Genomic DNA, 13273 nt, shown 5'->3' with positions numbered 1-13273 from the left:
TGTGGCACTGTATGGCCAAGGCTAAGGTATCTGTCATCCTATTTAAGGCGGCAGACATGTTGTCATCCGGAGTCTGCAAGACTGTGGTCAGCGCATGCATGGACTCATTTGATTGGAGCTTTTGATGTTCCATGGAGCTGGCCATGGAGCTGGCCACTCTATCCATGGAAGAACACATCATCACAATGCCCTGCGACATCAACCCATTCATGGTGGTCAGTGTGTTTGGAAGGCCTGTCTCTGTTGCTGCTCAATGATTCTCCTTTTCATTGATGGCCCTCGGGATACAGCATCTGTGTCCAGCTGAGCAGAGCCTGCTCTCCTCTGCCAAAACTGCTTGCTATGCCAGGATCAACCTGGAATGCAAAGATAACCTCTGGCTTCTCTTTTCCACTACAAACCGTCTTCTTAAACTCCTCTCCCCCTGCCTCCTGCACCCTTACATCCAACAACAAGTGCGAGGAGCTCACCGGGCTAAACTTCCCCTAAGGTTCCCCCCTGCCCTAGCCCTGAACTTGTTTTTTTCTCTAGTTTCTCTCCTATCTCCCCTCATGCCCTCTCCGAGCTCATCTTGTCCATGAGAACCATCTCCTACCCCCTCGACCCTATTCTCACCAAATTGCTGACCATCCAACTTCCCTTTCCAGGCCACCTTATTAGCTGATATTGTTATCAGTTCTCTCTCCATGGCCCTTTCCTATTTCTCATCTACATGCTACCCTTCGGTGACATCATCCAGAAACACGTCCGGTTTTTCATGTACGCTGACAACACTCAGCCCTACCTCACCACTGTTTCTAATTTGTCACACTGATTGTCTGACATCCTGTACTAGATGAGCAGAAACTTCCTCCAACTAAATATTGCGAAGAATGAAGCCATTGTTTTAGGTCCCCACCACAAATTCCGTTCCCTAACTAAGGACTCATTCCATCTCCCTGGCAACTGTCTGAGGTTGAACCAGGCCGTTCACAACCTTGATATTTGACCCCGAGCTGAGCTTCCGACCACACATCTGAGCCATCACCTACTTCTACCTCTGTAACATTGCCTGACTCTGTCCTGCCTCAGCTCATCTGCTGCTGAAACCCTCATCCATGGCTTTGTTATCTCTAGACTTGACTATTCCAACACTCTCCGGTCTGGCCTCCCATCTTCCACCCTCCATAACCTTGAGCTCATCTATAACTCTGCTGCCCGTATCCTAACTCACACCAAGTCAATTTTAAAATTCTCATCCTTGTTTTCAAATCCCTCCATGGCCTCGCCTTTCCCTATCTCTGTAACCTCTTCCGGCCTACAACCCTCTGAGATCTCTGCGGTGCTCGAATTCTGGCTTCTTGCCCATCCCTGATTTTAATCACTCCACCATTGGCGGCCATGCCTTCATCTGTCTAGGCCCTAAGCTCTGGAATATCTCCTTATATGGCTCGCTCGCTGTCAAATTTTGTTTGATAACACTCCCACGAAGCGCCTTGGGATGTTTTACTATGTTAAAGGCGCTACATAAATGCAAGTTGTTGTTGTTTATATTGATTTCAATGGAAATTAAAATCTCTCTTCACAACCTTTATTTTGTTTCCACAATGATAGAAATGATCTCCCCCCCACCCCCAACCGTGACCCTTTCTGTAGCTCTGGTTGGTATATCATCAGCCATGGATGTTTTTGCCACTTGGAATCTCCAATCACCATCACCTAAACATCTGGCCATTTGCCATCGTTCAGACCTGGCTGACTAACTCCAGCCACAATGTCTTAAGGACAAAACAAAGCCGCTCATAAACACCCCCTTGTCTCTGACACAAACATCAGTGCCCTTCAGCAAAAACATATCCCAACCAACACTTAAAGTTTGTATTTAATAGTTAAACAATATAAAATGCTGAAAAAATTAAATCTCTTTTCCATGTATCTCAGTTGTTCATAAAATTTATGCTTGGTTTCTCAAAGTTCTCTCTAGGGGTGAATTTTTACTTTTACCATGGGCGGGTGTGGGGGGGAGGCAGGGGAAACAGAGTTTTACACATCTGTTTTACACATCACCCATTGACTTCAATTTATTGAACTGTGACAGCAAAACTAGAAGATAAAAGTTTTTCTCTACAAGAGTAGATATGTGGAACAGAGTTCTAGCTAATGCAGTTGTCGCTGTGTTGATTAACTCCTTCATAAAATCTGATTGGGAAATGCGATGAGGTTATAGGGATACGATTGGACAGAGAGAATGAAATACTCTGTGGAACACAATACTTTTGGTGCTGTTGTAGCCAAGAAAATGTCACTTTTGGAAAATGAAAAGCCAATGTTCAGTAGCGTTGATTGGATGGATAGATATTCCACAGTATTGCTTCGGAAGTTGGAAAGAGATTTTTCAGAACCTTCCGTCAGGAGATTGAATAGTTAATCGAGTTTGTGTGAGGATGGGTTGTGCATGGCATTTGGAAAAAGTGGGCTTGATGAATCAAATGGGCCTGCATTGTTTCTAGTTTTCTGTGTACCATTCTTACTGCCCTGTAGCAAATTATAGGGACAAAGGACCCCATTTCTGACTTGCTAAGTTGGTTGAAAGAATTATTGAAAACATGTACTGATTTGCTTTCTTAATTGCGTAGGGAGGAAAAGGTGGGACCAGAATCCAAGGGGGTAGAGTTTCCACTTTGGGTGCAATCACCCTGGGCGGCGTGGCCAGTTTTGTGGGCGGGGCCTGATTCCAGCGCAATATTTTTAAAACTAGCGCAAATGATCGTGGAAACTCGATTTACACTGAATGCAATTTACGTTTAAAATTCCGTGACCTGTTGCGCTGGTTACACCGATATCGAGCACAAAAAAACAGCGAAATCGAGCAGAAGCTCCAGGCCAAGGTGTTTTGAATTGACTCCCAAGTTATTTCTTTTGAATTCTAAATTTAAACCTTTAATGTATTTTTACAAGAGAAAAATGAGTGCTGGATGACTAAGCAGGATATATTCCATGATAATTTGGGGGGATTTGTACTACACCTCACCTTCAAAAAGGAAGAGTGGAATTTGGGGGGCTTTATTTATGAAGAAATACTGAAGTTGTTACCTTCGATTTTGTTCTTCTTTGAGAGAAAGGGGAAATGTTGCTGATGTTTGTAAATTAAATATTGTTTTGTTTTTTGTTAATTCAGGAGGATATAATCACTGGACAAAAATGCGGTTTGAATATCCAGGTATGTATTCGAAAATACAACTCTCTGAATAATAAATATAATATATCCTAACAAATGAAATCACATCCTTTTTTAAAAATTTGTTTATGGGACGTGGGTGTCGCTGGCAAGGCCAGTATTTATTGCCCATCCCTAATTGCCCATAAGAAGGTGGTGGTGAGCCGTCTTCTTGAACCGCTGCAGTCCGTGTGGTGAAGGTACTTCCTTAGTGCTGTTAGGGAGTTCCAGGATTTTGATGCAGTGACGTTGAAGGAATGTCGATATACTTCCAAGTCAGGATGGTGTGTGACTTGGAGGGTAACTTGGAGGTGGTGGTGTTCCCATGCGCCTGCTGCCCTTGTCCTTCTAGGTGGAAGAGGTCGTGGGTTTGGGAGGTGTTGCCAAAGAAGCCTTGGTGAGTTGCTGCAGTGCATCTTGTAGATGGTACACACTGCAGCCACAGTACGCCGGTGGCGGAGGGAGTGAATGTTTAAGGTGGTGGATGGGGTGCCAATCAAGCGGGCTGCTTTGTCCTGGATGGTGTCGAGCTTCTTGAGTGTTGTTGGAGCTGCACTCATCCAGGCAAGTGGAGAGTATTCCATTACAGTCCTGGCTTGTGCCTTGTAGATGGTGGAAAAGCTTTGGGGAGTCAGGAAGTGAGACACTTGCTACAGAATACATAGCCTCTGACCTGTTCTTGTTGCCACAGTATTTATGTGGCTGGTCCAGTTAAATTTCTGGTCAATGGTGGCCCCCATGATGTTGATGGTGGGGGATTCGGTGATGGGTAATGCCTTTAAATATCAAGGGGCGGTAGTTAGACTCTCACTTGTTGGAGATAGTCATTGCCTGGCACTTGTGTGGTGCGAATGTTACTTGCCACTTACCAGCACAAGCCTGAACGTCATCCAGGTCTTGTTGCATGTGGGCATGGACTGCTTCATTATCTGAGGAGTTGTGAATGGCACTGAACAGTGTGCAGTCATCAGCGGACATCCCCATTTCTAACCTTATGTTGGAGGAAAGGTCATTGATGCAGCAGCTGAAGATGGTTGGACAGAGGACACTGACCTGAGGAACTCCTGCAGCGATGTCCTGGGGCTGTGATGATTGACCTTCAACCACCACAACTGTCTTCCTTTGTGCTAGGTATGACTCCAGCCAGTGGAGAGTTTTCCCCCCGATTCCCATTGACTTCAGTTTTGCTTGGGCTCCTTGATGCCAGAGTCGGTCAAATGCTGCCTTGATGTCTAGGGCAGTCACTCTCCCCTCACCTCTGGAATGCAGCTCCCTTGTCCATGTTTGGACTAAGGCTGTAATGAGGTCGGGAGCTGGGTGGTCTTGGCGGAACCCAAACTGGGCATCAGTGAACAGGTTATTGGTGAGTAAGTGCCTTGCTGAAGACTGAGAGTAGACTGATGGGACGGTAATAGACCAGGTTGGATTTGTCCTGCTTTTTGTGGACAGGACATACCTGGGCAGTTTTCCACATTGTCGGATAGATGCCAGTGTTGTAGATGTACTGGAACATCTTGGCTAGAGGCGCGGCTAGTTCTGGAGCACAAGTCTTCAGCACGACAGCCAGATTGTTGGGGCCCATAGCCTTTGCTGTATCCAGTGAGCTCAGCCATTTCTTGATATCACGTGGAGTGAATCGAATTGGCTGAAGACTGGCTTCTGTGATGGTGGGGACCTCAGGAGTAGGCTGATATGGATCATCCACTCGGCACTTCTGGCTGAAGATGGTTGCAAACACTTCAGCCTTGTCTTTTGCACTCACATGCTGGGCTCCGCCATCATTGAGGATGGGGATATTCATGGAACCTCCTCCTCCTGTTAGTTGTTTAATGGCCCACCATGAGCTTTGATCTGATCCGATGATTGTGGGATTGCTTAGCCCTGTCTATAGCATGCTGCTTCCGCTTTTTAGCATGCATGGAGTCCTGTGTTGCAGCTTCTCCAGGTTGGCACCTCATTTTTAGGTATGCCTGATGCTGCTCCTGGCCTGCTCTTCTACACTCTTTATTGAACCAGAGTTGGTCCCCTGGCTTGGTGCTACTGGTAGAGTGAGGGATATGCCGGGCCATCAGGTTACAGATTGTGGTGGGATACAGTTCTGCTGCTGCTGATGGTCAACAGCGCCTCATGGATGCCCTGTTTTGAGCTGCTAGATCTGTTCTGAATCTATCCCATTTAGCACGGTGGTAGTGCCACACAACATGATGGAAGGTGTCCTCAGTGTGAAGACGGGACTTCATCTCCACAATGACTGTGCGGTGGTCACTGCTAACAATACTGTCATGGACAGATGCATCTGTGACAGGTAGATTGGGGAGGACGAGGTCAAGTAGGTTTTCCCTCGTATTGGTTCTCTCACCGCCTGTCGCAGGCCCAGTCTGGCTGCTATGTCCTTCAGGACTCAGCCAACTCGGTCAGCAGTGGTGCCACTGAGCCACTCTTGGTGATGGACATTGAAATCCCCCACCCAGAGTACATTCTGTGCACTTACTACTTCTTCCAAGTAGTGTTCGACATGGATGAGTACTGATTCATCAGCTGAAGGAAGGCAGTAGGTTGTAATCAGCAGGAGGTTTCCTTGCCCATGCTTGACCTGAAGCCATGAGACTTCATGGGTTCCGGAGTCAATGTTGAGGACTCCCAGTACACTCCTTCCCTGCTGTATTCCACTGTGCTGCCACCCCTGGTGGGTCTGTCCTGCCGGTGGGACAGGACATACCTAGGGATGGTGATGGAGGAGTTTGGGACATTGGCTGAAAGGTATGATTCTGTGAGTATGACTATGTCAGGCTGTTGCTTGACTAGTCTGTGGGACAGCTCTCCCAATTTTGGCAGAAGTCCCCAGATGTTGGTGAGGAGAACTTTGCAGGGTCGACTGGGCTGGGTGTGCCGTTGCGTGTTATTGATATAGATTGTAAATAGCTGAGGCCCGAGCACTGATCCTTGTGGCACCCCACTAGTTACAGCCTGCAACCTGAAAATGACCCATTTATTCCTACTCTCTGTTTTCTGTCTGTTAACGAATCCTCAATCCATGCTAATATGTTACCCCCAATCCCAGGAGCTAATTTTGTGAAATAAAATTGTGAAATAACCTCTTGTGTAGCACCTTATCAAATGCTTTTTGAAAATCCAAATACACTACATCCACTGGTTCCCCCTTATCTACCCTGCTAGATACAACCTCAAAAAACACTAACAGATTTGTTAAACACAAGTTCCCTCCTAAATCCGTGTTGACTCTGCCCAATCCTTTTATGATTTTCTAAGTGTCCTATTACCACGTCCCTAATAATAGATTCTAGAATTTTCCGTATTACTGATGCAGGCTCACTGGCCTAGAGTTCGCTGTTTTCTCTCTCCCTCCTTTCTTGAATGGCGGGGTTATGTTTGCTACCTTCCAATCTGCCGGGACCATTCTAAAATTTAGGGAATTCTGGAAGATCAAAACCAATGCATCCACTATCTCTATAGCCACATCTTTTAATAACCCTAGGATGTAGGCTGTCAGGTCCAGGGGATTTGTTGGCTTTTAGTCCCATTAATTTCTCCAGTAATATTTCTGTAATTTCTTTAAGTTCCTCATTCTCATTGGACCCTTGGTTCCCCATTATTTCTGGAATATTTTTTGTGTCTTCTACCATGAAGACAGTTACAAAGTATTCATTTAGTGTCTCTGCCATTTCCTATTCACCATTAAAATTTCACCAGTCTCCGCCTGTAAGGGACCCATGTTTACTTTTACTAATCTCTTCCTTTTTACATACCTATGTATATAGGTATACATAACTATACCTAACTATGCCTCTTGCTAGTTTAGTCTCATAGCCTATTTTGTCTCTGTTTATCAATTTCTTGGTCCTCCTTTGTTGAATTCTAAAATCCTCCCAATCCTCAGGCTTACTACTCTTTTTGGCAACATGATAAGCCTCTTCCTTTAATGTAATATTATCTTTAACATCTTTGATGAGCCACGGTTGGATCACTATTCCCGTGGGGATTTTATGCCTTAAGGGAATGTATATTCGTTGCGAAAAGCAGGCTTTTATTGAGAAAATAGGCTTCCTGTATAAAACTCTGCTGGGAGCTGATAATCGGCATAAAATATTTTCTGCATCATGCCCAGTGGTGGAGCACTATCATGTATCAACAGCCGTTGAGGATTGATACAATATGGTATTCATGGTCTCAGGCACACAACCTAGAAGAGGCTATGCCCTATGGGGAAGGTCATTTTTTAATGCTGTATCAGCAGATAAATCACTAAACTCTTGAATCTTAAATTACAAACTTCCAAAAGAATCCCAGTGTCGACTTTTTCTTACCTCTGATTTGAGATGCTAGTAAATAGGAACCTTATTTGACATTGTGATGTTATTAGGGTGAATTCGTGCTCCCAGCTGGGAAGCTGCACAGACAGTGAGCATGGGATGGAGACGGGGCTCCAACATTGTAACTCCGAGTCTTTCACCTGCACTCTCTGCAAATGCAGCTCCCCACTGGGAGAGTAGAATTAAACCTATTGGGGGGAAATTGGGTGAGTAGCGCCACCTGTTAGTGCCTAAAGAGGCAGTCAATGGCTGTAGCGCCACTGGCTGTGTCTCCAGCGATATTCAGTAGGGGCGCTAATGGTAGCGTTAGGCATTTGCGCCGCGCCGCCACCGATGACGTCATCGGTGTGCGCAGCGCCCCATTCGTGCCCCGTTCGCGATATTTGGTAGCGAATGCCGCAGTTGCGCCACTCGCTACCCGCGCCTGGTTCACGGGGCCTTACTGTGCCAGCAGCGGCGCAAGTTAAGGTGGAGGTGTGGGGCGGCCGCTTTTTCGGTGGCCGCCTGCCAGCACCTCCGTCCCCGGCCTCCTAACCTCCCCCCCCCCGCGGCATTGATGGCTGTTTCCCGAGAGCCCGGCACTTCTCCTTGCTGCCGGGCTCATTTGCCGGCACTCGCGATCGGGGATCGCGCTGTTGCAGGCACCTCCCCCTTAACAGTGGGAGGAAGGCCTGCAGTACCGCAGCGTGCCGTGCCGCAGCATGTGGCGCTGCGGCACGTTGCGCTGCGATAATCAGTTTCAGCGCCCTAAGAGGGACGTGGAGCACCTCGAGCCTCGCCCCGTCTCCCTCGAGGGGCACTGAAACTGAATTTCTGGCAATCGGTATCACTCTGATCGCTGCGCTAAATCCTGCGCTCAGCCGACTTTTGCGCCACTTTGGCGCCCCAACCCAATTTTTGTGCCATGTTGTGTGTCTCGGGTGCTATGCTCTTGTCAGCTGAGTATGCCCTGCTCTCTGGTTTCCTAGATAACAGCAATAGCCACAACCAGTCAAAATCAGCAGGGCTTTGAAATGTTCTTCATCCAGGCTGTACATACTTGCCTATAGTGAGAATTGATTTTGTAACACTGGCATGCTCTGAATAACCAAGTATTCTATGGTGCGATGCCACAGAGTAGAGGATTCCCAGCTTCTCATTCCCCATGTCTAGGTCTAAATCAAGGTTGTGGTGTGATAGTTGAGGAAAGGATCGGCAGAGTGGACAGCCCCATCAATGGTACTTCTCCCCTGTGCTGCTTTTCCAAATTAGGGAAGAAGAGGCTGCCAATCTCACAGCTGCCTGCATACATTGGTGCCCAGAATAACGAGTCTCTCTTTGACTCCCTGCAGAACATCTCCCTTGTTTTAATCAGCTGCTTAATGGGTCATTTAATAATGTCTTCGGGAAAGCAGTTAGTCAGTGTGCCCAGGTTAGAATATTTAACATTATCAACATCTCATTATTCAAAATCTTAAAATTATTTTTTTGATATAAACCATGACACATGGTATGAGCAGACCTGAAGGTTAAGTTCAGCAATACTTGGATCCTTTCTTGATGGGAGAGCAGGTCACAGAATCAGATCTGTAATGTTCAGGATCTATTTGCAATCTGCGCTCAGCGTGAATGGCTTTGAACAAGAACCGCAACGCGAACTTACCCTTTAAAGAGAGGAAAATAAAATTAACTTCAAAAATGAAAAGAAATATATTTTAAGACACTAATAGATTTCTTGTGGAGCTGTCTATGGTAAGTTGGAGGCTGTGCAGTTTTGTAAGGACATGCAACACACAGTGTGTAATTCTACTATAATGTGGCTCTGTGTAACTTGGCCTGCCCTTTCAAGACCACAAGTTGTCATTGCTGAGCCTTCGCGAGAGCAATGAGAGGCTGATTGCTCTTCGGAAATTCTCAGCTCAATTAGAGCTCAGACTGGCTTGCTCTTTTTTAAATGTCCTTTTCTTTTAAAGTCTAACTCCTGAAGTTGAATTTAAAACTATTTTCTTCGGCTGAGGGACTTCCTCTGCAGATTCGAATTTTTTGTCTTTTGACTTTTTTGTAGCTGTAACAAAGTGTGACGGTTCACACGAGATGCAAGGCTGCCTCAGGGCCAACTCGAGGATTTTATATAGCAGATCTCCTGTGGCATTGTTCACCGTGAGTTGGAGGTTTTATAAGACCTGTGGTGTTACAACAAGTAGTATTACCAGGGACATTGACTTATCAGCTGTGGGACAGCCCTAGGATCTGGGAGTGCTGACAAGGAGGCCAGGGGTCTGGCAGTACTAAGACAGCCCAAAACCAGACGACGGAGATACTTTTCACATCTCACTGATGGCAATGCTGTGTTTTAGTTTGTTAAAGTTTTATCCAGGTACTATGGTTAATTCTATTACCTAGTTAGTCAATGAAAACTGCTTCTTTTATCCCAGATTAATGTTCTGTGATTTGTGTTTTTGCAGATGAGGTCCCTATGCCATACTGGGTATTAGCCACCGACTATACAAATTACTCTCTGGTGTACTCCTGCTTGTCCAACCTTCGTCTAACACACACTGTTTATACCTGGATTTTGTCACGAGAACGGCACTTATCAGAAAATACCACTAACTACCTGCATGATATCATGACTTCAAATAAAATCGAAACTAAAGACATGGTTAAATCTAATCAAAAAGATTGCGCTACATTTATATAAAGAACTGATCAGAACCCATACAGAATCAAACACTTTAATCTGTATCAAAAATCAATTATCTTTAGTTTATTCCATTGTAATTTACACTGGAGTCAGCATCATTGTAATTACACCGTATGCGCTGAGGTTGCTCTGATGAGCTATGAATTGAGTGCAATCTATCTTCACCAAAAGTGAAGTTGTAATAAACACCTCCAAAACATGATCATCAGTTGTCAACATCTGCCACCACTCAAATTCAAATCAGTAGTGAAACCCGGATCAGTCCATCATTGGCCCACCATACATACTATTCAAAATTAGAAATGATATTGAACAAGAGGTCATGCTACCAACATTTGGTATGAGCAGAATAACTGGCTTATTAGTGCTGATGAACATGAAAGAAGTCACCTCATGATGCACAAGTTTGTACTCATGGGCCAGGGCTTTCTACTTGTGTTCTTTCCAGCCGTAATATTTCCCCCTGCCATATCATTTTAATGGATAGGAAAATCGTGAGCTGGCAAGAGCATAAGCAGAAAATTTGGCCCCTAGCTTATTGACTTTAACATCACGCTGTGTTTTGCTTTCCTAATTATCTGATTGTCTCTTTGGTTATTCTATTATACAATGTGCAGTACTTAGAACTTATATTAGTGGTGTGTGGTGCTGCCATTTTGCTTTGTGCACTACAGCAATACAAGAAACCTGTAGCATTAAGTGCTATGTTCAGCAATAAAAATGTAAAACTAAAGTGGTGTCTTTCTTCTCATCCTCATCCCCATGGTATTCATTTGAATGAGATTGTGTATGTTTCCTGCACTGCTACAATGCTTTGAATTTTTATGTGCATAGATTTTGTACTTATTCATACCCTTCTCCCTAGAATCAACAACATATAAACACCTGACCCAAGCATAACATCGCATTGTGCTGAACTCCTTCCTATTGAGTCCCATTTTGCAAAATTCCTGTGGGCCTAACTCCTTCCTGTTCATTCCCATTTTGCAAAACTGCTGTACACTAAACCATCAACTATTTATTTAAAATAAAAAGCATTCAAATGGCCAAAACTCTCATTAATTCTTGTAATATGGAATTCCAGTGGACCAAACACTTCCCAAAATCCTAAACCTACTTTAATATTTATTGGTACACCAGTAATCAGTTTTAGGTTCGCAACTAGTTTCAGGGTTGGGACATTCTTTTCATATTAAATAAAGTGGGCTAAATCCAAATGCAAATTCTACTTTGCTTCCTGATTCCCCCCACTGCCCCCCCCCCCAGATATTTATATTTATGAACAATGCAATTGGCTTTAACATAAACTGCATCCTTTGCTACACCATCACGCTGCTTGGAGACAAGGGTGTTGGTTTGAACGCATCTTAATTCTTCAATGGACAGAAAACTTTAGAGAATAAACCATTAAAGGAAGAACTTGCAGTTGTATAATGCCTTTCACATCCTCAGGATTTCCCAAAGCACATAAAAGCCAGTGAATTACTTTGGAAATGTAATTACTTCTTTTGTAGGCAAATGTGACAGCCAATTTAGACACACAGGATCGTACAAATAGCAATGAGATAAATGATAAACGAGGTTAAATTATGGCCAGCCCAATTTTCCTGCTCTTCTAGTAATACTATAGGATTTTCTACACCTGCTTGAACAGACAGGACCTCAGTTTAACATTGCATTTGAAAGATGGCACCTCTGACAATGCAGCATTCCCTCAGTACTGCACTGAAGTGTAGGCCGCGAATTTAATTGAGGAGGCGGGATGGGGACGGGACAGTTGGTTTCCGGGTTCCGGTCCTGCTCCCAGCTTCCTCCGCTCTGCAGATGTGATTTTACCTTGATTGGCCTTGTTAAACCCGCCGTGCGGGCTTACATGCCAATTAACAGGAAGCGGGTCTGATGACGCCATTTGATGATGCATCATCAGCCGGTTTCCTTAAAGGGACCACATCCACATGGAGTTTGATAGTTGTTCTGTCAGTGTTTGACAACATTAAGGTGCTGCAAACACTGACAATCACTGCACAAAGGTGAACGCTATGCTTATGGAGGGAGTCACAGCACGCAAGGAGGTTTTCTTCCCTTCCAAGGGTGGAACAGACCTCCCCAGGACACCAACTTACCTTGCACCTCCACCCAACCCTCTCTATCTACTTTATCACTTCTCCATCTCACTAGTCACCCCTCACACTCACCCTCATCCTACTGCAAGCATATCAACTAACAACACACAAGGGTAGGCACTTGAGAGGTTTAGCCAATGTCCATGTGAATTTTCTGCTAATGTGTTGTCATACAGGGAAAACAATTTTTCCAAAAGTGCCCCTTATTGGACAGATCAGAGCACACCTTGAGAAGTGTGGTACTGAGTTCCAGTGATTGTTCCATCATAACTTCACCGCCCCCCCCCAGCTATAGTGATGAGTGTGCATGGAATGGCTCGGACATTAAAGAGATGCTTCACGATACTGGTGTGAGATGGTGTCAACCTGGCGCATTATGTGGCAGCCAGGGTTTACAGCGTCAAGTGAAGAAAATCTGGCCATGGTGATGCCACCGCTGGCCTCCCGGCCAGGAATTTTGTCATAGGCTGATGCCCTGTCTCCAGTGCAGCATCAGGTGATGGCGGAGAAGTTTGGTGATGTTGGTGTTGGGGCTAATCGTGGAAGGATTCAGAGGACCAAGGTCTGACTGTTTTGTTGGCTCCAATGTTGCTGGAATAGATGGCAGCTGCAGGTGAGGTGACAGAAGCGATCTGTCACTGGTGAGAGAGGTTCTCCCAATGCAGTCACCAGCATTTTCTGTGCTCTGAAACTCACCATCTGCAACATGGCATCCTTGACACCACTTCTGCAGCTGTCAGCTTTTCACAAACATCAGAGCAGACTCAAAACACAACAGGTTGTGCTGGCGTGTTCCCCGAGCAGTGGTTAACCAGTGGGGGAGAAGGTAAAATTACAAGTAAGCCTCAAAATACTCTTAACAAGCCATTTAAGTAGGTGAATTGTCTCTCCCGCCACTTGATGTCGGGTCAGTTCTGCGCTGATAGATCCGACACCTGGG

At 45.2% G+C, this 13273-nt stretch overlaps 1 protein-coding gene across 1 annotated transcript in view; it reads left to right on the top strand.

The window, feature by feature from the left end:
• The window catches only part of LOC147115599 (apolipoprotein D-like), a 30403-nt gene extending 19460 nt beyond the window's left edge, over positions 1-10943 (top strand). Inside the window, exons 5-6 of the mRNA XM_085989979.1 lie at positions 3158-3199; positions 9972-10943. Coding sequence (XP_085846105.1) covers positions 3158-3199; positions 9972-10207 — 278 coding nt within the window. The 3' untranslated portion in view covers positions 10208-10943. The remainder of the gene's footprint in view (positions 1-3157; positions 3200-9971) is intronic.
• Positions 10944-13273: the final 2330 nt, after the last annotated feature.

This window comes from Somniosus microcephalus, chromosome 6 (assembly GCF_052327205.1).
Source record: "Somniosus microcephalus isolate GS21.2 chromosome 6, FLI_Smic_1.0, whole genome shotgun sequence".
NCBI classification, from domain to species: Eukaryota; Metazoa; Chordata; class Chondrichthyes; order Squaliformes; family Somniosidae; genus Somniosus; species Somniosus microcephalus.
Note: the sequence above shows the minus strand (reverse complement) of the source record. Positions and strands in the feature narration are given on the sequence as shown.